General features: G+C 49.5%; 1 protein-coding gene across 2 annotated transcripts in view; it reads left to right on the top strand.

Annotated features, from left to right (window-relative positions):
• The first annotated feature begins 5,763 nt into the window (after positions 1 to 5,763).
• Positions 5,764 to 24,192, top strand: part of ACSS2 (acyl-CoA synthetase short chain family member 2) — a 34,599-nt gene continuing 16,170 nt past the window's right edge. For both annotated transcript variants that reach the window (XM_042801112.1, XM_042801111.1), the window contains exons 1-2: positions 5,764 to 5,970; positions 6,207 to 6,402. In XM_042801112.1, coding sequence (XP_042657046.1) covers positions 5,847 to 5,970; positions 6,207 to 6,402 — 320 coding nt within the window. In that variant the 5' untranslated portion in view covers positions 5,764 to 5,846. The remainder of the gene's footprint in view (positions 5,971 to 6,206; positions 6,403 to 24,192) is intronic.

The following is a 24,192-nucleotide window of genomic DNA, read 5'->3' as shown; positions in this document are numbered from 1 at the left end:
CAGACATTTTCTTATGGCTAGATTGCTCAAAAAGCTCAGGCGAACAGTACTAACATGTCTCTTGGGTTTGATTTATAACCTTGATTGCGTTACTAGCTCATCTACATGTAAAATGATTATGAATATATTGTCTGTACTCTGCAGAGGGCTAAATCACCAGGCTTTGATATTCATCAGCTACTCTTTGAAGCTTAAAACAGCCTGAAATTCAGTGGTGTCTCTACCAGTGACACCAGAGGCAGGAAGGAAACAGCTAGCTCTGGCTTGATCCTTGTGTTCAGCAGAACCTGGCATGTTTTAACACCCCGATACCCGGATATCTGGGAGCAGGCGGCTGGAGGGGAAGGAGGCTGCTTGAGCCAAAGGGCTGTGGAGCTGGCAAGTGCTAGAACCCAGGGCAGTATTAGTATTGAGCAGTTACATTTGCAAACAAAGGAGCTGATAACTCCTATCAGGACTGAAAAGCTGTTATCATGGTGCTGATTAGAATTTCCTCTGCAGCCAATGCAGAGGAGGAGTGTCATCAGTGGGGAGACATGTGTGATCCGGTGTTTAACCCCATTGCCGCTATGTGCTGATTCATTCAGCAGAACTGAAAGACTGTCCAGCCTGGCCATCAGCTGAAAATTAGTGTAGAAAACCCCAGCAGGGAGATCCACATCCCAGTTCACATCCTCCCACCCCACCTCCTCTGGCTCACTGTGGCCTCGCCGTTCCCAAGACATTGCTCTGGGGATCCACACTGCTTGAGTCCACGTGGCACCATCACACATGGAAGAAGGGGGGATGCAAACGGCATAGCCCAAGATTTGGTTGCAGTGCTGCATGGTGCCTTCCCTTCTGCCCCTGCAAGCCATATTTGAGCCTGCAGCACCAGCCATGCCAGCCTGGAGCTCTTTGCTAGCAGTCCCACTGCTCACTTGTGGTGTCATCTTGCATGCAAGGGCCAGCACAGGTACCTGCCCCGGGCATGAGCACCACAGGCCCATTTTAATGTAGCTAACCTTGGGCACATCCTTTTGCCAGCGCTGGCCAGGCCATAAGCTGACCCTTGCTGTCAGATATCCACCCTGCTCCCTCTCCTATGCCTGCTCTGCCTGTCCCAGGAGTGTTTGCTGGTGTCACTCAGGATTCATTCCAGATCCTTTGCTCTTTTATTCTGCCCCTTGATTTCCTGCCCTTGCAGTTACCTATAGTTGGTGAAAACTTTTCCTTCTCGCTGCAGGATATTCTGATAAAGCCTCCCACTGCCTCTGGCATGTCCGTGCAAGGCGTAAGCTTGCTTGTGCTGTGACATGTTCACCAGGGGTTGAGTCAATGCTAAGAAGATGTCTTCTCTGATTACCACCACTGACAGCTGTGTCACCAAGCTGCTGAACATGCCTGGCCAGACCTGTTATGGCCTCACCAGGCCCTGGTCCAGGCTGCCCTGTCCAGGAGATACTTTGGGATGAGTGAACAGGCAGTGTGAGAGGAGGGTGGCTCGCTGTCCTCCTCCTCCATGCAAGCACGTGGGCCTCAGCCAACACGCTGACCTCGGTGTTGCTCAGATACCTCTCTGCCTTCCTGGGTTGCTTCCTCCACTGCTGTGGGTTGCATCCGTCCTGCCATGCTGCAGTCTGCACACCCAGATTTTGGCAAAGGAAAGATATTCAGCTGCAGAAGGGACCCTTTCACAAGCCTGTGGAAGGGACACGTGCTCCCATGGGAGGGCCATGCCACAGCACGCCTGGGACATGTCTCAGTAGGATCCTTGTGGTGACAGAGATGGTGAGAAGCATGGAGAGACCCTTCGAGGTGCACTGGCAGCATGCACTCTGTGGAGCATGGAGGTTTTAACCACTCCTAACTCACGTGGATTTTAGAGTGGGAGTTTGGATCAAGTGAGCAAGGTGAGGTGGGGCAGGAGGAGGGAGGAGAGGTCTGCTTGTTTCAAGCTACGACATACCTGATGTGTTCAGTTGTTTGCATGAAAAGGGATGTGATTCACACACATTTGTTGGCAATAAGGCCAGTCAGAAGGGAATTCCTTGCAGCCACAGTTGGAGCCCCCCCGGGTAAGTCAGGGGCTCTGCTGGAGCTGTGCTTTGACCAAATTGACACAAGTTTCCCATGCGAGCCTGCTTCCTGCTCACCCTGCTTTACAGAAGGCCTGAGATGCATGGACCGTTTCTGATTTTCCAGTTTCTTTCCTCCACTCCCAGCACATCTAGGACTGAGGTCCTGCATGTTGGGGAAGTTGCAGTGAAGAGTCCCACCGTGGAAGCTGAGCTGCTGCAGGTGCTGCACTAAAAAAGCTGTTTCCAGAGTACCCCAAGCAGATGGTGTGAGCAAGGCACCACATATCCTGGCCAGTATCTTTTTTTTGACCCTCTGAATTCCTACAAGAGACCTTAATATACATTAACATGTAGGCTTTATGTTATTTTATTCCTTTACGGGAGCGGAAATGAAGGGCCCAAAATGCATCTTATTTTCTAGGGCTTCTTGATGAGTCAGGAGGACAGCTGGGAGCCAAGCTCAGAGCAAAACCTGCAGCATCCAGCCCCACCACATGTCAGCTTGCAGGGCAGGATCCCAGCTGAATGCAAGCTGTCCTGGGGTGGAGGGAGCTGGAGTAGCAAAGTATGGTCATGCAGCAGGAGCCCTTTCCTTAGAGACTATAAAATCACTGAAGGGAGGCCTGAACAAGCCCATATTTCAGCTGTGGACCACTGAAAGGGAAGTATGCAAAGGGCTGTGTTTGTGCCATGGGTGAGTCTGATGGACGGTACCAACTATGCAGTTCATAGCCCTGTCCACGGGTGCTTGGAAGGTTATCAGAATCCTGAAAGAGGAGAGACCACAGGAAAACCTGTCCAGGTGTCTATTCCAAGTCTTCCTCTTTGCAGGTGCATTGTGAGAGATGACGCAGCCGCTCCCCATCAGGCAGCTTCCTGGGCCACAGCTGTGGACAGCTGGAGCACAACAGTAAAATCCCCCTGGCTGTGTCAGCCCATACTGGGCAATGCTGGATGGAGGACAGCTGACAGGCTGGTGGAACATGGTGCTGACCTGGCCCCACGGCTTGGTATGTCCTGCCCACAGCAGACAACAGTTGCTGGAGAGAAATCATGCTGTCACTGAGCCTGGTGGAGAATTTCAGCTGGATAAATCACTGAAAGCAAAAGACCAATGAGAAGGAAACCAGAGGGTGCCTCCCAGATCTGCAAACCACCTCTTCATTGGCTCTGGGGCACCCATTCTATGACAGGGAGAGCAACAAAGCTCTTTCCCAGCAGTAGGGTGAACTACAGGCCCCTGCCTGGCATGTAGGAGGACAGAAGGTTTGTTAGTAAGCCACTAATCCCTGCTGGTAAATGCAAAATCCTCAAGACGAAGGCTGCTAAAACTAAGGGTTGGCAACTTATAGTAGAAAAGTTGCAGTGTGTGATGGCTTCTGAAGGACTTTAGAAGTGCTGGGTTTGTCCTGCTTCGCAGGAGATCAGTGTGATTTCCAGTTAGGGTTGTTAAACGATGTGCCACATGTACCCCGAAACTCATGGGGCTGTGCCTGGACCGTGACTCTGAGGGGAGTGCTGGAGGAGTGCAACTCCCATAGCTCCTGGGGAGCTTCAAAATTATCCATGCTAGATTGCCTAGGCTGCATGGCCAAATTGAGGTTTTCTTCAAAGCCCTCTTTTTGTAATACGGAACTTGGAGGTAACCATAGCACTGGCTGGTGGAGAGAAATACCTTGCAGGGTTTGGCTTTGGCTGTATTTGTCCATGGAGCGAGCCTGGGCTTGGAGATTGGTGGTCTCAGGATGAAACTCCAATAGGTAATGTGCTAAAATTGGGCATCTGGATGGATGTGGACTTGTGCTGGAGACTTTGACTTCATCCATGTGGTTTGGTAGTAGAGACTTAGTCCCTGCACCCTAGGGAAGCCCCTTCACAGGAAGGAATAGTTAGATCTTGTGTTAATAACAACTGAATGAATAATATGAGGCCACGCCGCAGCTTTCCAGGACAGTGATTTTATACCATATGGCTAAGGAAGCTTTGTTGCATGTGCTACCATGTGGTGTGAGGGCAGCTGACCAATTTGGAGTGTAAAGCCTGATGAGGTCGTGTTGGAGAGGCGTGGAGAGCATCTCTGGAGTGATGCTGCCTGCAGGATACAGCCCATGGAGGGTGGTATCATCTGAATTACTCCTGGGTTTCATCTTGGAGGAAACCAACAATGTCCTCCCAAATGGAGTCACAGAAGAGACTTTGTCCTCAAGCAGTGTGGGCAGCCAGCAGACTAACACCAGAGCAGGGAGCTGCAGCATAGATGTGCCCTTCAAAACTAGGGGGCATCCTTAACAGAAAATACACACCAGCACCAGCTACTTTTGTCTCTGGAACTGTTTCTGGCCTCTTTGATGAGGAGAGACTCTGCATGGAGTGGCAGATGATGCTCACCAGTCTACAGGTTTGCACCTCCTGCAGCCTCTGGCCAGACAACGCTCCCAGAGAGTGCACTAAACCATGGAAAACACCAAGGATCCTGCAGTAGGCTGTACCTGTTCTCTGACACCAGACCACTGCTCTCCAGACTGGGGAATACTGTGCCAAGTTCAAGGTTACGGACTTTTACCTTTTGAGTGCTCCTTGGCCCCAGCCCAAACCACCACAAAAATTGCCTGTGGCTTCAGAGCAAGTGCCTCCCTGGGCACAGCAGAGCTTCAAGGTTTCAGTAGCTTACCTAGGCAATGGCAGCAGGGCAGCCTCGCTCAGCGCAGGAAATGTTAAGGACTGGGCTGAGAATGGGTCTGCTGCGGGAGGTACCACCGTAGGCAGCTCCTGCCTCCAAGCCCAGAGACACGGAATCACGCTGGTCCCATGGGAGACCCCAGGTCCAGCCTCTTGCTCTGACAGGACTGGTCGCTCAGGGGCTTTTCCGGTCGAGTTTTGACTGTCTCCAAGGGCTGAGACCCTACGACCACTCTGGGTCCCTGTTCCAGCATTTGCCTGCCTTCTTGGTGAAAGGAATATTTATTTTCTCACTAATTACGCAAGATCTGTAAAATTCTTTGCAGGGGGGGAAAGGCGCTCAGCGAACTCCTGTGGCTCTGTACTCACCCAGCCAGACGGCGGTGGGGAAGTGAAGTGTCAGGAATCAAAATGGAGGTTGTTTTCTGCAGGGCACTGAGTGCGGCCATGGCCTCTGGGCCCGTTTTGGGGCTGGTGAAGGAGGATCACGATGGCACCCTGGGCTGTTCCCCTGCGCCTGGCAAAATGGCAAGGGACTGGCCCTGAGGGCGCGTGGCTCATGAGGGACACCGCTGAGGAAGGGAGACGTGGCTGACGGGGCAGTGCTTGTTAGTGGGAGAACACTGCTGGCATGAGGGAACATGGCCAGTGATGGGGGGCATGGGCTGACTGGGGGACAACACTGACGGAGGGGCCGTGGCTGACAGGGGTGGACACCACTAATGGGAGCCACGGCTGCCAGGGGAACACCGCTGACTGCGGGAGACACCGGTAATGGAGACAGCTGACAGCGTGAGACACCAGTGGCAGAGGGACAGGGCTGACGGGAGGTCATGGCTGACGGGGGGAGATACCGCTGAGCGGTGTGACATGGCTGACAGGGGGACGCCACCGGCAGAAGCGGGGCGATGGCGGGGAGCAGCCATGGCTGCCGAGGGTGGTCATGACTGGCAGGGGGACGTCTTCCCGGCCGCCGCAGGCGCTGTGGGGCGGCCCCCGCCGCCGTGAGGGCGGGCCGCCGCCTCCGCCCTCCCCGCCTCCGGCTCCGCGCCGCTTTGAAGCGGGCTCGGCGGCCGCTAGCCCGCCCAGAGCCGCCGGCGCCCCGCCATGGTGCTGCCCGGGGAGCAGGCCCGGTTGTACCGGCCGCGGCCCGAGCTGCTGCCCGCGGCGCACGTCCCCTCGCTGCCTCACTACGAGCGCCTCTACCAGCGCTCCGTGGAGGAGCCGCACGGTGAGCACCGGCGGCGGGAGCCGCCTCCGTGCCCGCCCGCCCCGGGCGAGGGCCGCGGCGGGGCGGGGGAGGCCGGCGGGGGGAGCGGTTCCGGGAGGGGGCGGCTGGGCCGCAGTGCCGCGGCGAGCCCCCACGCGTGGGGTGCGGGAGCGTGGGGACTGACCCTCTTGGTCCCGTGTTGTGTTCCTTAGCCGCGCCGGTTTCTAGGTCATGAGCTCTGGCCGTTGCTTTTGCAGAATTCTGGGGTGACATTGCTAAAGAGTTTTACTGGAAGAGCCCGCACACAGGACCCTTCCTGAAGTACAACTTCGATGTGACAAAGGGGAAGATCTTCATCGAGTGGATGAAAGGGGCGACCACCAACATCTGCTACAACCTCCTGGACAGAAATGTCAATGAGAAGAAACTCGGGGACAAAATTGCCTTTTACTGGTAAATTTCTTCTTTTATTGTGGTGTAGAAGATGTGTAAATACCATGGTAAAGCGTGTGGTGTTGATTTCTACTGAAGTGAATTAAAACATGGTAAAAGCTGCGAGGCTTTTATCTTTACATAGGTCTAGCAGGTGTTTGCTTTCTGCACATTTGAGAAGAGCTGTGCAGTGGAGCTTCTCTGCTCATCCTGGATGCACGGAGCTGGCCCAGCATAGCAGTGGGTTGCTCCTGACCTCCAGCTCTGCCTTTGCGGTTGTACCTGCTACAAGCTAAGAGCAGTGAGATAGTATTGTGTCACAATTCCCTAGTGGAGGAGGTAGCTGTGGGTAGAGACATAGGATGAGGAACAGCTAACATCAAACAGCACAAAGCTAATAAACCCCAGATCTCCGGTCTTAATTTTTTGTGGGTCTGACACATTTCCACTCCTGTGGCAGAAAGACTCTCCTAAAACCTGAGCTTATATCTTGATTCCTTGCACTTGAACATGTATAACACAGGGATGCTTTCAGAAAGGCTGGCTTTTCTACATTGTCTTTCAGAAGAAGAGTTAACTTCTAGCCCTCCCTGAACTATGTTTGTATTTTTTTTTACCAGAGTAGTTACTAGTGTTAAAAGCCATATGAAACTTGAAATTTTCATATTGATGCAAAATAGGTTTCACTGGTGATGTCCAAGATCCAGAACGAGTGCTCCGCTGCAGAACTAGCTCAGCTGCTACCACAGCTGTGTCCCCAAACTGAGAATAGTGCCTTGCCCACCCATGTGTTTTACTGTTTCTCTCGAACTAGCATGCATTTATGTTGCATCAGAATGACTGTATGTGGCAGTACAGAAGCACAATTAAATGTACCACTTGCTAGGGATGTAGTAACTTGTTGGGTTACGGTGACTCTGTTCAGCAGAGCAGCTGAAGCCTTGCTGTCATTGCAATAAAAATATCCGACGCTCTTAATGATGAACAACTGTGCTGTTCTAAGTGCTTTTGTGCAGCTGAAGGTTTCCCCCCACCAGTCACCTGGCATAATGGTGACTAGGGGCTACCCTGCCACAGAAAGGACGTACTTATACCAGTGTAGTTCTGGATGTGACTGTAAAATTGGTTTCGTACTAGAATTTGTATCCATAGAGTTACTGCTTCAGTAAAAGAATTACACTGCCTAGCAAATAATCATATTGATAAAACACAGGTGAAATGGTGGAAAGTATTTACTTCCCTGCTAGTTAAATATGTTCTCTAACTCACTCAGATGTAAAATGACTGTAGCTTCTGAATGAAAACTCCTTTGTAAACTCATTCAGGTAAAGGTGTGCCAGCAAACAAAGCCATTTGGCAGGCCAGTGCTGGCAGCTGTGCTGGGGTTTAAGGAGGGAGTGGGTGTATCATTATTCTTGCACATAAACCTTTGGGTGACAGCTGGGCAGCAGCCTACAGCTTTAATTTGGTCTTGGTGAAGGTTTCCCTTCTTAGTTATTTTTCTGGAAGCCTTTGTGGGGTGTTTGTGATGCTGAGCAAAACTTGGAATGGATATTAAAATTGTGGGTGTCTGTCAGTCGAGTTGTTCACAATGCTGAAAAATAAGGTCTATCTTCCTTCTCAGCAGACAGTTTTCCTTGACTATTTTGGGATAAACTCCCCTAGTGTGGTTCTGTCACAAGTGACCTGGCACTGGGGAGTCTGGAGCTGTCAGCTGGGAATGTTGGTGGGAGGAATGGAAGAGGCACGCTGAACGTGACGTGTGTGGGACTGACCTGCAGACTGGGGTCTTGGGGAAGTGGGCCTGAGGGTTGCTACTTGTAAAATTGCTGTTCTAGGAGAGTGCACATGCCTCCCTGGACACGTGCTGTTCTTCAGTAACAAAATGTAATTGCTGTCGTCCTTTCACATATTGCGTTTAACGCTGTTGAATAAGCCTGCTTTCCTAAAACACTTGAGACTTGTCACACTGTATGAAAGGTCAAAAATGAAATGAGAGGTCCTGAAAGCCAAAGAGGATTCCTGGGAAAAACTTGGATTTTTTTTTTTTATTTTTTTTTTTCTTTAAATACCTTGGCCACTTGTGTCTAAGAAAGTCTATAGCCTGCTAGATGGGAAAAGGTCCTGAGCTTATACCAAAGTATTGATGACTGTCCAGCTCTGAGAGCTTTGAAAAGGTACAAGACAATGGTCTTTGCTTTCAGAGAGGAGAAATTAGGGAAAAAGTGAATAATGTTTTGAGGCATTGCTGAGTGCCTCGGAGAAGAGATGTGTCATGACAAAGCTCAGAGCTGCTGTGTGCTGCTGACCGTGGCTGTCTCAAGTTTTACATGGACTGGAAGGAGTGAGCAGTTCACCCGGATCTGTTACGGCCACGCTGCTCCGAAGGCTCCTGCACCACTAGCAGTCTAGGACTGCCCACGTTGGCTCCACTTGGAGGGTCTGATCCCAAGCCACATGGCATTGCTCTTTCAGCACAAAGGGCAGTACATGGAATTGCTTCATGCTGCAGAACTTGTACATAGGTGATGTTTACTGTTGTGGTATCATCCTCTTGGTACTGTTACGACTATATAGTTCAAAATTACTGTCCCGAGTTGATAGGAAACACTTGTGTTTTCCCTGTTGCCTGTTTTCAGTATGATATCTCTTGCTGCTTGTGAATGTTGCAAGTATTTCTGTTTTCTGCTGCTTTTGATTCCTCTTTCTCTGGTATTGTTGATGTGGCCTAAAAAGGAACAGAAACTCCAGGAAACGTTTCTGATAAAGTGGTGCTCTCAGAAGTGAAATCTCTTTCATAATTGTGTGGAAAGGCTGAAGTCAATAACACTGGTTACTGTGCAGGTAGATACCTGTGGTGGCTTTTGCAGGCCTTGCAGGTGAAATGCACTGGACAAACTGGCTGGGATGCTGAGGGCATTTGTGGGGGACTTGAAGCAGTGCTGAGGACTTCGTCTGTGGTGGGTAGTGTTAATTAGAACAGGAGCACAGTATGCCTTCACCGTGCTGTAGGCATACCTGCATCACATGGACAAACCCTTAGTTGTGTGCTGAAGTGCCTGTTAATAATCTCATATAAACATCAGCCTGGGCAGCTTGTGCAGGTAAAAATATAACCAGGTGGGAATTCCAAAAGAACAACGCCTGTTACAAAGCTCTCACTTATTAGACCTGGGGATGTGAAGGTACCTGGATGAAGCCTGTTCTATATGTAACTTGTGCAGAGCTGAATTGCTAAATTCTTGTCTTTGTTTCTCAAACCAGCCACACCAGCTGCTTTACTGGTGGTGTCTGGTGGGACCAGGGGGCTGGGGCAGAAGTTAAAGCTTTGCACATTACTTCTAGCCTCCCTGTAGCCTAGGTGCCTGGGCTTAGCAGAGTGCTGCTGGCATCTGCCATCTTTGGGAGACTGTAACAATTTTCTTCTTTCTTATGCTTGCATATGAAATAACGTATCTCTAAAGGAGAAACAGATAGTAAAGGCTGCCAGAGCTTACTGGAGATTTGTTTAAACAAAAAAATAACAGCCTATGTTTCCCATTCTTGGCCTAGAACAAACATGACATGCAAAGATAAAATGGAGAAAGGGGGGTTCGGGTGTTTTGGTGTATGGTTTTTATTTATTTATTTATTTTTGTTTTTAAAATATAATAAATGATTTGGGGTCTTGTAGCTGTGAGATTTCTTCAAATAAATCTTTCTGTAAGGAAAAACCAATGACTATAGAGCATGTTTAAAAAAAAACAAAAAAAAAAAAAAACAAAAAAACAAAACAAAAAAAAAAAAAAAAACAGAGCAACACAAAAACCAAACAAACAAAACCACCAAATTATTAGGAAACTGGAAATAGCTTTTGGACAGCAGCCTTCCAGAGAGGATACAGACTGTCAAACACTGGTTCAGTCTGAACATGCTGCTGGGGCCAAATGGGACAACACCACACCTGCCAATTCCTGGGGCCCTGCTCTTCCTCGCCATGGACTGCTTCATTCTGGGATGTGCCATCCCAGAGACAGAAATGAAGCCAGATGGAGCTGTGTTTCAGTTACATTTCTGCTGTAAAGGCTTGAACCTCTTCTGTTTGCAGAAATAATCTTACTGTAAACTACTGAGAACAAAGTGTTTAGTCTCCATAATCCAGTTCAGCACTGTGGGTTTTTTTTTTTAGATAGCTTTGCAGCTATCAGTCTTCCGTTACTGTCATCTACACAAATTCTGTGACTGAGGGTGCTGGCTGTTAACATCCAGACTTTCAGACATGCTTAATTGTGGCCAGATTCTACACGATACACTCAGCTCTGCTACTCCCACTGGCTTCAGGACTTAAGCGTCCTGTGCCAAACTGACTCTTCATTTCTTTGGTAACTTCCTGGATGACTTGTCACGATTCCAGTGATGCAGCCTCTTTCAACACAGTTCTGGTAGTGAATAGCCCATCCCTAAATCACAGTTTGTTTAAAGAACAAAAATTCACCACTGGGAAGATTGCTTTTACTGATACACATTTACAGGCGGGTGCCTGCAGGCTGCTAACAGCAGTCAAAGCTGCGAGGCAGGTGCTACCAAACAGCTCTACCCAATGCTGCTGTTTCCTCCTTACTGCTGTGGAGGGATTAGTTCCATAGGGAATCTAAATAAGCTCTACAACAGTGAGAAGCGTCACGGAAAAGTTACCATGTGTTTGGTTTATGCTCGCAGCACTACACAAGCTCAGCACAGCTCTTTTCCCTGACAGGGATTCTCTATGGGAGAAGCGGTGGCCCGACTCAACCCTGAAAAGCAGAGAGGCTTTCTGGGGTGCATCCTCAGCAATCTGTGTCACCTCCCCATTGTGTGTACTGAGTAGTGGAGTGATAGATTGGTGGTCGCAGCAGATATTAATTATTTTTGAAGCGTTGCTGGATGGAACAATGCTCTGTTTCTGGAAATCAGATGGATTAGGTGCACCTAAAGTATGTAATAAAATACCTTGAATGTACTTGTATTCCATTACCCTTCTTCAAGGGCAATGATAGTTCCAGCTTTCCATCACGGGAAGTGTAGCTGTCTTCTGGCGGGTTTTGTGAAATCTTCCAACCTGGGAGGGGATTTACAAAACTGGCTGCATTTGCCTGAATGCTTTAGAGCAGTGTTTCTCATTTCTCCAAACGAGAACACCTCTCCTTTTTGGGGCCCTTGGTGACTTGGAGGTGGGAATGGTGGGAGCATCAATAGAAACCTGTTATTAAAACAAGGACTAAAAGGAGTAGCTGTTGTAGCTCAGACACATCCAGGTCATGTGCTTTCCTGATTTCTTTGATCGAATTCTTCCTCTTCCAGTTCTGGGAGAGTTACCAACCAGTATGGTTAGTGCTGTGGCAGTAGTGCAAACAGCCTCTGTGTTCAGATGCTCATATGTAAGTATAAAGTGGGACAAGAAGGACTCATAGCTTGTCCTCAGGTAGAGCTCCCTGGATTTTCTTCATTGGTGGATGGAGTCTCCAGCTTCAGCTGTGGGCTGTTTGGAACGAGAGTGTGCTGGCCTCAACATTAACTGATTTCATCTAATCACTCTGTCCTACTGTGGGTTTGGTTGTCGATGAGATACCAAGATGTTGCTGCACCGGGGCAGCATAGTGATGCCTGTTTAAGGGTCTGGAGATTCTTGGTTTGGCCTGAGGGGCTGGAGAACAGGGATCATGGTCTGGAGCTTGTTTCCAAAGGCTACATGTATATATGCTGAGATCTGGCATATGCCAGTTTTCTCCTATTGTATCTTGAGGTTCTTCTGTCCCAAGTGTTTCTGTTAATGGCTTGCACTTGTGCTGCATCCCACATCCTCTTTATTGCTAGTGAAATCTGTGGGATAGTTACCAGGTGAGCGGTTGTGCCAAAGGGATGAACTGAACATGTGAGAGGAGCAAAACCCCTTCAGGCAAGTACTGTCCTGTGGGCTTCGAGTGTGAGGGGTGTGCTTCCCTGGATGCTGTGAGTCAGGGTGCCACATTACTCAGACAGCTGGCAGGCATGGAGTCACTTGAAATTGTTTTTCCCTTCTGAGGCCCAAGTTGGAAACAGAACCTGACTCAGCCTTGTCAGGTATGCATGCTGGTTTGTAAGGAAATGCTGGGAAGGGTGACTGGTTTGATGTTTTGGAGATCTCAAGTCCTGCTCCTGCTCTGCAGAGCCTTTTCCATCATATGATGCAGGGTAGGAGAGGGGAGCTGGCTAGTGCTCTCAGCCTTGTGCTGTTCTGCTCTGCAGTGCAACGAAGGAAGGGGACCAGTATTAGAGATTGGTGACCACTTGATTACCCAGTGCCTGGCGTCTCCTGTGGTTTTGCCTGTTCAGAAGCACCCTGTGGCCTGTGCCTCCATGGGAGGGTATTCAGCATTATTGAAGATTTTCACTGGAAGTAGTTTTTACTGAGCTCACGTAACCTGTAATCCTGCTCCTGTAGGCAGAATGGGACTTTTCTTCTCTGTTAGGTCAAGTCTGTAAAGAAAGAAGGCACTCAGGCAGCACTGGTGTGGTTGCTCCCTGGCTGAGCAGTAAGGAGATGGGTTGTGTAAGCTCTCCTGCTTAGGAACGCACACCGGCAGCAACCTTGAATCAGGGGAGCAGCTTTCATTTGGGTTGTGTCGAAGCTTTTTGCTCACAGCCTTTTGCTCTGAAACCCTTAGTAGCTGCTACTGGCAGGGATACAGCATCCGTCTATATAAATACAAGGGAATATCCAGGAAGTATTTGACCAGATAAACAAGTTGGATGTCAATAAGTGCCTGGGATTAGATGGCATGTGCCCCAGAGGGCTGCAGGAACTTGAATGCGAAATTGCATAGTTGCTGGCCAGGGTATGCTGTGTGTTATTGCAAAGGGCTGCTGTGCCAAGGACTGGGAGGTTGCCAGCCCCACTCTGTCTAGAGAGGGCAATAGAGGGGGTCCTGGGAACCGGTAAATCTGACTTGCATCCCCAGTGGTACAGTGGAATGGGGCCACTGTGTGCATGGACCAGTGCAGTCTGCTGGGAAAGGTGGTGGAGCTGCTGTGAAGTCCTGCTGGCAGACCTGCTGGAGTGCAAGGCGGGTGGGCACGGATAGGGCTGGTTTCAGACCGCCTTGGGGAGGTTTCCCACAAAAGGTTGTTCAAGAAAGTAATTTAACTGTGAATGGAAGAAAGGTCTTTCTATGGAGCTGGTTTAGCCTTATCCCTTGCTTCCTTACTTTTAATGGTCACTTTTCAGGACCAGCAGCAGGTCTGCCAAGGATCAGTGTTGAAACTGAACTGCTGATGGGGGCCAGGCTCATGCACCCTCCATAAACAGCATCTCCTGCTGCTGCTCCTGGAGACAAAACAGCAGACCCTGGTTCTGACCCAGCATGGTATTTTGTTTAAGTTTAAGAGGCTCTCGGCTGAGCTGCTGTGAACATCCCAGTGCTGCAGTACAATACTGCCATGTAAATGAGATGGCTTTTATGTTCTTATTTAGTATTTTTTCCTCATGCTGCTCATTGCTCTGGCAGAGGGTCTGGCTCCATTGATTCAGCACAAGGGACTTAATAATTTTTCACAAATTGCTTCTTACACCCCTATCTTAAAAAGTTGGCTTATACCCTGTCCAGATCTGCCTTTCTGGATGTGAGGTTGCACAATAACTACCTGGGGGAGTAGTGAGGGGTGTGTGTGCACAGACAATAGCTCCCAGATTTTCTCACGTCTATGAAACTTGTATCTTGTAACACTGGCAGATATTACAGACACCTTGGTATGTTTTGAGAATAGTTTGCTTACTGCTGGGAGAGGCACCACAGTTACGCAATGATGGCGTATTGTGAATATTGGCAGGAGAGTTGAAACTTGCGGTGAATAAATGGAGTTCGTGGACAGAGAGGATGATGAATTCCTGTGCGGATTCAGGACATGGCAGATCAAAGCCTTCAGTTTGCTCATTGGACTAGAAAACCTGATTATTTTATTTTAGCTGTGTAAATAGCTTGTGTATTCTCCCCCAGCACCCTGGTGTGAACGGAGCAGAAGTGGACAAGGACTCACACTCGTGGATGAGGCTTGCTCCGACTGCTGGCATTTACAGGGAGCAAAGTGATCAGGCTTTGCCAGAGAGGTGTGGGGGGGTGCTTGTTCCAAGCATGGCATTTTTCCTGTGGGTAGTTGCATTTGTCGTGCCTGGTGGGCTTTCTGTGCCCAGAGCTGTTAGGCTGTATTGTTGATTGTCAGGGCTTTGACAAGACCTCTTGACTCCCACCAGCGCAATGAGCTTGCCTTTTCCTCCTGTGCCCAGCCCTGCGTCAGAGCTGTTGCGTGTGGCTGGAGCAGGGCTTCAGTTCACTGTTTGCATTTCTACACAGTACTTGTAAATGTCGAAATGTGGTGTGATATGAAATCACGAGCCCTGGCAGTTCTCTGTAAATTCAAAGCCCGTCATTTTCTCAGATGTCACCTCCCTTCTTTGGGGGAATCCCTCAAGGAAACTGATGGTCTTCCTGGTTACTTTTTCACATCTCTATACCTGATCGTGATGCATGTTTTGCATTTCTGTTGCCGTTGACCATATTCTAAGAGATGTTCCTTGTATAGAATAAGATGACAGTCCAGCAGGTGACATCTGGCCATCACTTATAGAGATTTCAGAGGCATGAAGGTGAAATGTCCACCAAAAATCAGCTTACCGGTTTTTCAGTGTTTCTAGGTCTTGAAAATTTGGCAGTATGCTCTATCTAGAGATGCACTATTTCCCCAAATGAGGCCTTTCCCAGCTGCAGGTGGCTTTATGGCTATTTTACTTACAGAAGATTTGTCCAGGGTATGTTTTGTGGCCTGACTACAAACTGTTTAAACAATAAATCAGCTATGTTGTGCTGGAAATAAGCTCTCCTCCCATTGAACTAGTAAAAATAGTCCATGCTCCTCTGAAAACATTACTTACAATAAGTGTCTAAAATGTTTCCTCTTGTGTCAAACGCTCACATTCTTCTGCAGCGTTCTGTGGATTTGACTCACAGGGTTAGAAGTGCTGGCTGAGGTCATCCAAACATGGTGACCTACTGTCTAAGTCTTGTATATGAGGTCTGTTGGAACACTGCATAATGATTTTGTTTAAATTTTTTTTGTTGTTGTTGTTTAAAAATACTAAACTTTATTCTAAATAAAGTAGGTAAAAAGCTATCATTTTTCTTCATTGGTTGTCCTCCCGTGTTGAGAAAGTAAGAGCATAATTAGAGTTAATGCATATCCTCCTGACTTGATGGTTACTCAATATCAAGTAAGTAGGAAAAATCTGAAGCCACAGAGGAGCAGAATTCTCCTTGCTGTTGAGCAAATACCCATCAGCGCAGTGGCTGCTGACACCATCACCAAGGTATTTACATGTGGTCTGTATTACTTGTAAACTGCCTTGTTTTGTCAAATGTGGCAAAACAATGGTAGATTTCTCTTGAAGAAGGGCTTGCCAGCTGCTGTCAATCCTGCCTTCTCTAGAACTCTTACCTCTGAGTGTTCTGGCTCTCGGGTGTGAGCTCAGGCTGTGCAAACCCCATTGTGTTGACTTTACTCACTTCCTTATGTTGGCTGATGAACCAGCAGCAGCGTAAGCCAGGAGGCCTTGGTGCCTTTAGAGATGTCTGAATGTCCCTCAGTCCAGAGAAAAGGGCTTGAAGTAGATTTTAGGGTGTAGCCTGGCAGATGAGCAGGAAAATTGGAGGGAATTCTGGAGGGCCAATAAATGAGTGATTTTCGGAGCAGTGTTCATGTGGGACACTTGGCTGTAGACGTTGCTCAGGGTATGGTGAAGTGGACAGTGGTTGGACTGCACAAGATAAATATTATTTCTTTAGATGCCTTTGGTACTTGTTCAGGTTCTGAAAGGCTGCAAACAGAGTCGCTGAGAATGTATTTAATGAGAAGGAAGGACAGAAAGATTGATGGGGTTTTCCTATGGGACACTAGTAACCATGCAGGGTGTTGGGTGTTTTCTTTGTAGGCTGCGTTTCCATATGGCTATTTTTAAAGGTGATTAGAATACTGCTTCCCTGATCGTAGAGCAGATGGTGGCCCAGTGTACATTTAGAAATACGCTCTGTTTTAGCTGTCTTGTAAAATACAGTCATGGTAATGCCTGCATTTAAGTCATTTGGGCTGGAGAGGATGGGTTTTGGGAGCTGGACACAGTGCATTGTGCTCTGCAGAGCACAGGACTCATGCTTTGGCGTGGCACAGTGCTGTCTGCCAGCCTGGTTTGGGTTTCTTGACAGCAGTATGAACCCGTTCATCCTAGGTACATGATCAACTTTTAGTTGAGATGGCTTGAGATCAGAATCATGGAATGGTTTGGGTTGGCAGGGACCTTAAAGATCATCCAGTGCCACCCCCTGCCCTGGGCAGGGCCCCCTTCCCCCAGCCCAGGGGGCTCCCAGCCCCGTCCAACCTGGCCTTGAACCCTTCCAGGGAGGGGGCAGCCACAGCTGCTCTGGGCACCCTGGGCCAGCGCCTCACCCCCCGCACAGGGAAGAATTTCTTCCTTACATCTAATCTAAATCTGTCCTCTGGCAGTTTAAAAACATTGCCCCTCATCCTATCCCTACCCCCCACAGATCCAGAGTCCCTCCCCACCTTTCCTGTCCCCCCTTTAAGCCCTGGAAGGCCACTATAAGGGCTCCCCGGAGCCTTCTCTTCTCCAGGCTGAACCCCCCCAACTCTCTCAGCCCGGCCCCCCAGGGGAGCTGCTCCAGCCCCCCCAGCATCTCCGTGGCCTCCTCTGGCCCCGCTCGAGCAGCTCCGTGTCCTTCTGCTGTTGGGGGCCCCCGAGCTGGCCCCAGCACTGCAGGGGGGTCTCCCCAGAGCGGAGCAGAGGGGGAGAATCCCCTCCCTGGCCCTGCTGCCCCCCCTGCTCTGGCTGCAGCCCAGGGCACGGGTGGGTTCTGGGCTGAAAGCACACATTGCTGGCTCACAGGCACTTTGCCATCCACCAACACCCCCAAGTCCTTCTCCTCAGGGCTGCTCTCCAGCCACTCCTCACCCAGCCTGGGTTTGTGCCTGGGATTGCCCTGACCCCTGTGCAGGACCTTGCACTTGGCCTTGTTGAACTCCATGAGGTTTGCACAGCCCCACCTCTCCAGCCTGCCCAGGCCCCTCTGGATGCCATCCCTGCCCCCAGCGTGTCCCTGCACCACACAGCCTGGTGTCACGGGTGAACTTGCTGAGGGTGCACTCGATCCCACTGTCCGTGTCACCAACAAAGATGTTAAACGGGGCCAGGCCCAACACCGACCCCTGAGGAGCGCCGCTCGTCACTGCTCTCCACTTGGACGTTGAGCCATTGCCCGCAACTCTCTGAGTGAGACCATCCAGCCAGTTCCTCATCCCCCGAGTGGTCCACCCGTCAAATCCACGTCTCTCCAATTTGGAGACAAGGATGTTGTGTGGGACAGTGTCAGATGCTTTGCCCAATCCAGGTAGATGACATCAGTTGCTCTTCCCTTATCCACCAGCACTGTAACCCCATCATACAAGGCTACCAAATTCATCAGGCACAATTTGGCAGTGGAGCTCTGTTAGGCCCTACCTATGTGTATGGGGGGCTCTGGAGGGGAAAACCATAGGGTGGTTTCAATGTAGGTCTCAGAATTAACTGTATGGTTTTAGAAGGTGATGTGTTAAATTGATAAGATTTTTCTTTTCCCCGGGATTTCTGTCGCCAGGTTTACTCAACAGTGTTCTCTCAGTGCTGCTAAGTATTTCTGAACATACTGGGAAAGCATTTTCACCAGCCCCTTCCAGGCTATGCTCCATCATTACACAACTTCTTTCTTGATCCTTGTCATGATGTAATGGGATTCGAGCATGACTGCAGGGACCATAGAGGCTGAGCTTCCTGGTAAACCTTTTACTCAACCAACCTCTTAGCCTTCCAGAACTCCTTTGGGTATTTGCTACCGTGCGTTACTGTGATGGGAGATGGGTGACATTAAGCATGGGCAGGGCTGGGCAGTCTGTCCCCTTATTATGAAATGTTCTGATGAAGGTTTTTCTCAAACCTGTTTCAGACCCCCAGCTCCCTCCTGGCGTCAGTGGTGCAGACCCTGCTGGAGAGCCTTCTGCTTTGGGCAGTCTGTCTAGGAGCATTTCCATATTGGAGAATCCATGCAAATACAAGCATTTTTTTCTGATGAAATGGTGTCTTTTTCTGATTATCTTGCACAGCTGGTGTCTCCAAACTTCATATTTCAACGTAACCTGTTTTTTCAAGGACAGATTTTAAAGGGCTCGGTCTACTCATTCCTGTGTCAGATGGGTTAAGCAAGGCTGGGGGTGGAGGAAGAAATTGCTTTTTTTTCAGTCTTGATGGCTGTTGTTCCCAAACTACCAGTCTGTCTCTAGGCAAACCCTTCTTCAGGCTGCAGGTTTCCTGGGTCTCCGGAGAACAGCCAAGGTTCTTGAAGTGGCAGCAGGAGGTTTGTGAGCAGCTGGTGGCCGCGGTAGCTGAGCACGCAGCCCGCGCGTGCTAGCGCAGGCGTTGGAAAGGCCTGGGGCTCTCGCTGCCCATGCGGCTTGCACGTGAGTCCATTCCCCAGATGGCAGGAGCTTGGCCCAGCCAAGCTCTGCCTGGCATTTCGGCCGCTCTAATTCTGGACGCGGGGCGGATCGGGAAGACATGAGCTTGTCTGGCTGCCCCCAGCGACCTTGCACGTGAGGAGGTGCCACCACGCAGGAGCCTGCAGTAGAGGAAAGCTGCTTCCCTTCGCCTCCTGCCATGCCTGGGGACAGGCTGCTGGTGGAGGAGGAGCTGGAGAACTTGCTGGCTCCATCCCATGCCTCTCATGTACCGGCTCGGTCCTGTGCTTAGGAGAGATTTTGGGCTCTGAGGGTGTTGTAATTTAGATTGGCACCAGAGGTGTTTTAGGGCAGACATTCTCACAGTCCCTGACTCTGCTCTACTGGAGGTTTTCCACAGTTTCCCACTGTGCAAATTCTTCCTGTGACGTTGCATCATCTGAGAAAGGGTCCTTTCCCTCTTCCAACACCTTTTTCAAAGTGGGAATCTATGTTTTCTTAAGGATGCTTTCCAGTAGCTAAAATGCAGAGCCTCTTTCCTGCATTAAGCAAAACTGCTCTGTGGGCTGCCGTTGCCTCTCTGTCGGTTGGAGAATGAAGCCTGGTGGCTTGGAGTTGGTTTGCTTTGCTTTGAAAACTTAACATTCCAGGTGCCCCACAGCCCAGCTGTGCTTGGTAACTTTGGGTTACTTCTATTTGAGGGTGTTGTGGTCACAAGAGCCTAGAGGAGAAACTTAAATGATATTCAGCCCCTTTGGTCCTCAGTGGGGTCTTTTACAGGGGTCAGGTGGGGTTTGGCTTTGTGCCCTAGTTTGCTTTGGTCTGTGATTTTTTTCTTTCTGACTGTCTGCAGATGGTCTGGCAGATCTTGAAAACTTGTAATGCTTCAGTTGCTTGGCTTCATTTAATTTCTTCTATACACCAGCTTCTCTTAGTGGTGTTATAACCCTTGTAAGCCACGATTATCATTGGCAATTACCTTGAAAACCGTAATTCCCACTGATGCAACCTGTGCTTCCTGCTGCTCCATGCAAATGCTGAGGCAGCGTTGCACAGGGCAGCTGTATTCATCCATTACTCAAACGGGTTATGTCAATAATTTTTATTTAGAAATCTGGTGAAAGAGAATAACCAAACAGCACTGCTGATTAATTTTTGGGTCGGCTTGGTCCATTTGGGTGCTCTGTGAAGTGTGCATCCCCTTGGCCACTGAGCTGTAGCAGGTTAAGAAGTTACTGCCCTTCCCTACGGCTTGTTGTCCAAGAGCTGAGATGGGCTTAGCTTGCTTGGATGGTCAACGTAAGGCTTACTTGATTATGTGATGAGTGGTTGAAGAAGACCGGTTCTTTGAAAAGTCCTGTAGTCAGCCCTGGTGCTTGGCAGAGCCTAGTAACTTCTTAACCAGCCTTGGTGCAAATATTCAGGAGTGCATCTGGCCACAGCTTCCCTCTCCCACACTGCTCCTCTGCATCCCTGATGGCTCCACAGGGTCAACACTTGAGTTAATGTGGCTCTAAAGAAATACTTGCCTGCTCCTACAAACTGCTTTTCCTACTACACAATGTATGTACAACACTAAATCTTTCGTTAGCTTATGTGGTCACTCTAACAGGGAAGCTGAATCTTGATCTAGCTACATGGGGGACCAGGTGAAATAGGTCTGTGGCTCTGCATCTCCAAGGTCAAACTCCCAGCTGAGCAGGCAGTCCCTAAACCTCTTAGGCGTGGTTGTGCCACAGATGTGACAAGTGTTCAGGTTTCCCACCTGAAGTTTTCTACTTCCCCTGCCCAGGCTGACTTCTCCATGTGATTGTTTCTTGTGGAGATGCTGGTAGGGCCACCAAAGACATGTGCCATGGGGCTTGTGTGCATACCGGCGCCTGCTCAGAAGCTGAGGGCCGTTATTTTAACTGCTGGTGGAAGGGAGCAGTACGGTAAGTGCTCTGCAGGGCCTGTGCTTCCTTTAGTATGCTGATGGGGATCTATTTTGTGCAGAGCTGGGCACTACCGTCCTGTACACTGCTGTGGTGATGGTCCCCGATGCCCTTGGGCTATCTGGTCCTGGAAGTGAATGGCTGCAGACAGCTACAAAGCTATTATCTTTCCATAAAACCTGACTTTTTCAACAAAGCACCAATTTCTAGGAGAAAGCCTGCCTGGGGAGGTCTCCAGTTGTGCAACTGTGTGGTTTAAAGGACTTGCACTTACTTAGTCAACGGGTGGTTCAGCTGAGACCATATGGCCAAAAAAAGCCTTTCTCCAGCTGAGTGTGCATGCAACATGCAGTATGTAAAGCACAGACTTTGCAAGTGCTAAAAAACTCAGATACATTCCTGCTGTGACTCAGATGTTACTGTAAAATTTTGGATTACTAGTTGCTAAATGGAGGACTCAGTTTGAGGGAGATGAGAAAGATGTCAGGCTCAAACTGTGTTTCACCGTGTATTTCATCTAATGATGTATCTGGGAAGTTTGGGGAACTGAAAATTGATTTTGCCTTTCAGAAGGTGGCTTGCTGTTAGATCAAAGATTGCACACTAGCGATCATAGCAGTGCTGCTGCCAACTATTTTCATCCCCAGTTCTTAAAAAAGGACATATTTGGGCGATGTTGGATTCTGTGGAGCTTGGGCTGCACACTGTAGGTATGGAGGTGAGCACTGCGTCAATATTTTCAGAAGTGTGAGGTTTTTTTATTTTATTTTTATGTCTTTTTCAATTTGATTTGGACAAGCGAGTCCATATGAGAGGCTCAGGACTAACAGCTCTTGCTTTTATCCGATGGGCGCCAAGGGGAAGATGCCGCTCGCAGAACTTTGCTGCCAGGAATTGACAAGCTCGCTTTTGACGCACGGAGTACTGGATAGTATGTGAGTGGGCATTCCTTTAAATGCCCTGTCTAAAATACATCATTCTCTGGGCTTTTGTGCCAGAGAAGAGGACAGAGCAATCTGAATGCTGCTGTAGCCTGCTGAGTGTAGCTGTGGGCACTCCAAACTATTTTCAGATGTGAGGAGGCTCAAAGCAATTGCCTGCTCTTGAGAGACTGCTCGGAGGCCTTTGCTGGAGATGAGGTGAAAGGAGGCGTCTTGTCCTGTAGAAACGTGGATGTGACTCATTTCCCATTAAGCACAGAATCATCTTAAAATCAGAAGCCTGCAGTTTCTCCCACTGATACTAGTAGAGCTCTCTTGCAGTCGTGCGAAATAATGGAAAGGTTTTTGAAAGCCCTCTGAAAATCCTTGCAAAAGTTTAAACTTCTCTTTGACTCTGTTCCATGTTTGTCCTGCAGTGCCCCACGTGCACTGGCTTTGAGGACGAGCCTGGGTGCGTTCCCTGGCCTCAATTTCCCTCCCAAAGCCTGGTGAGGAAGAGGACCTGGTGTATTTGAGATGTTCTTGTGTGCAGGGGCTGCTCACCCCAGAGCCGCGGCTCGGTGTGGCCTGGCTGCCGTCTCCCCTTGGCTGCTGGGCGAGCGCAGGATGCTCAGCCCAGGCTTTTACGTAGGCTCTGTCTTGCCATCAGCCTGTCTTGCAGCAGCAGTGACCTGAAGCAAATCAGCGCTTGCGGAGACCTGTTTGCAGAGCGGGGCACGGCCAGGCTCTGCTGGAATCTATTAAGGAGACACATTAGATATGGAGCCAGTGAAGGCTCAAAGCAGGGAGCTGAGCCTTCCTGGAGCGTGGGATTGCAGGGCTCGTGTCAGAGGACTCCCGAGCTTTGCATGCAAAGCAGAGCCTTCCTCTCCCTTCCCGGGCAGGTATTGCACCACTGAGTTGATGGACAAACCCGATTTCCTTGGCATGGGGAGCCAGTGTGCTTTCTGCTGTGTTCTTGGCTTGGTCTGCTGCCAGCCAAAACAGCGCTTCACCTACTTCACCTACAGCACCCAGCTGAGCCCCCCGACAGCACTCTCAGCTGCAGGCTGCCTGCCTGCCTTACATGAGGAGCTTTCCAGATGGGACAGCCCGTGCTAGTCTTTCCTCCTAACGTCTTTCTCTCTTAGTAAAGGTTGTAATTAGATCCTACGCTGCAGCAGAGCATGGGCAAAGGGATGTCCCTCCTCCCTGCCCTGATCTACAGGCTTATGCTGGTCTGGGGACTGGGTTGCACAAGGCCTGCCTGCAGTGCCCAGTAGACCCCAGTGCAGAGATCTTCAGGTGCGGGATTAGTGGGCTGGGATTGCATTTGGAAGCATCATAATTGTCTTTAAGAGTTATTTCATAGCAAGGCTCATTGCTGAGGGACAGAGCTGCACACACAGTGACACTGCATGTCTGGACCCAAGCAGGTTTGCACAGCGCTAGCCTTGATGTTGCTGCACCTGCGGTGTAAATGCACCAAGGAAAGCCCCTGCATGGTGAGGAAAGGCTCTCAGCCTGCGCCCAGACACAACAGAAGCAGATGCTGTTTCTCCAAGCCAGATCAATTACAGATCCTCAGTCCAGCACTGAAATCAGCTCTTGGATCTTTGACCCTCAAGTAATAAAATCAAAAAAGAAATTCTCTGATTTCCTGGTTTCTCTTTAGTAGCGGAGTGTCCTGCTGTAAGGGACCTTGTCTAGTTGTTTCATATGTCATTTAGCTAAAAGCAGTGCTCTTGGTTATGATGGAGAAAAGAGAGGAAACTGCTTGGATGCCAGGGCTGAGCTGCCTGCCCTGGGCACTGGTTCTCACTCCCATGCTTTCATTTTTCTTTGTATTCTCATTTCTCTCCTCTTTGCTCTTTAAAGGGGCAAATGAATCAAGCAGGGGATCCCCTTTTGGGAGCCACTGGGGGACCTGTGCACGTCATTGCAGGTATCGATGGACCCCATAGCTGCAGAGCGCCCTGGAAGCCAGGGGTGTAGCTAGGTCAAGTTTGTAAGTGTGAGTAGCTTTTGAATGGGATGATCCAAGAGTAATAACTGCCAGTTCTGAAACCCCTGTCCTGCGCAGGGCTTGTATCAGTGCAGCTCTCCCAGCTCTGACAGTTTCCACCAGGACCGTGTCTGCCGTTGGGGCACGTGGTCACTGTTGTGGTGACACAGAATGGCACAGAATTACACAAGAAACGAGAGTGTTTCTTTCTGCATTTCTGCTTCACAGGAGCCCTCCTTCTGTTTGTGTTGCTGGGGGAAGGGGGAGCAGTAGCTAGTTTTAGCTAGAATTCAGGACATATTTTTCAGTCCATAACTCTGGACTGTTTGAGATGTTAAAGAAGTGAGGTTTCTGTTCCTGAGTTAGGCAGAGTCTGGCTGCACTCCTAAGGGAGGACACTGCCTGG

The sequence above is a fragment of the Tyto alba genome, unplaced genomic scaffold (genome assembly GCF_018691265.1).
Source record: "Tyto alba isolate M040663 unplaced genomic scaffold, T.alba_DEE_v4.0 Super-Scaffold_33, whole genome shotgun sequence".
NCBI classification, from domain to species: Eukaryota; Metazoa; Chordata; class Aves; order Strigiformes; family Tytonidae; genus Tyto; species Tyto alba.
The sequence above is the reverse complement of the archived record's forward strand: the minus strand, read 5'-3'. Positions and strand labels throughout refer to the sequence as shown.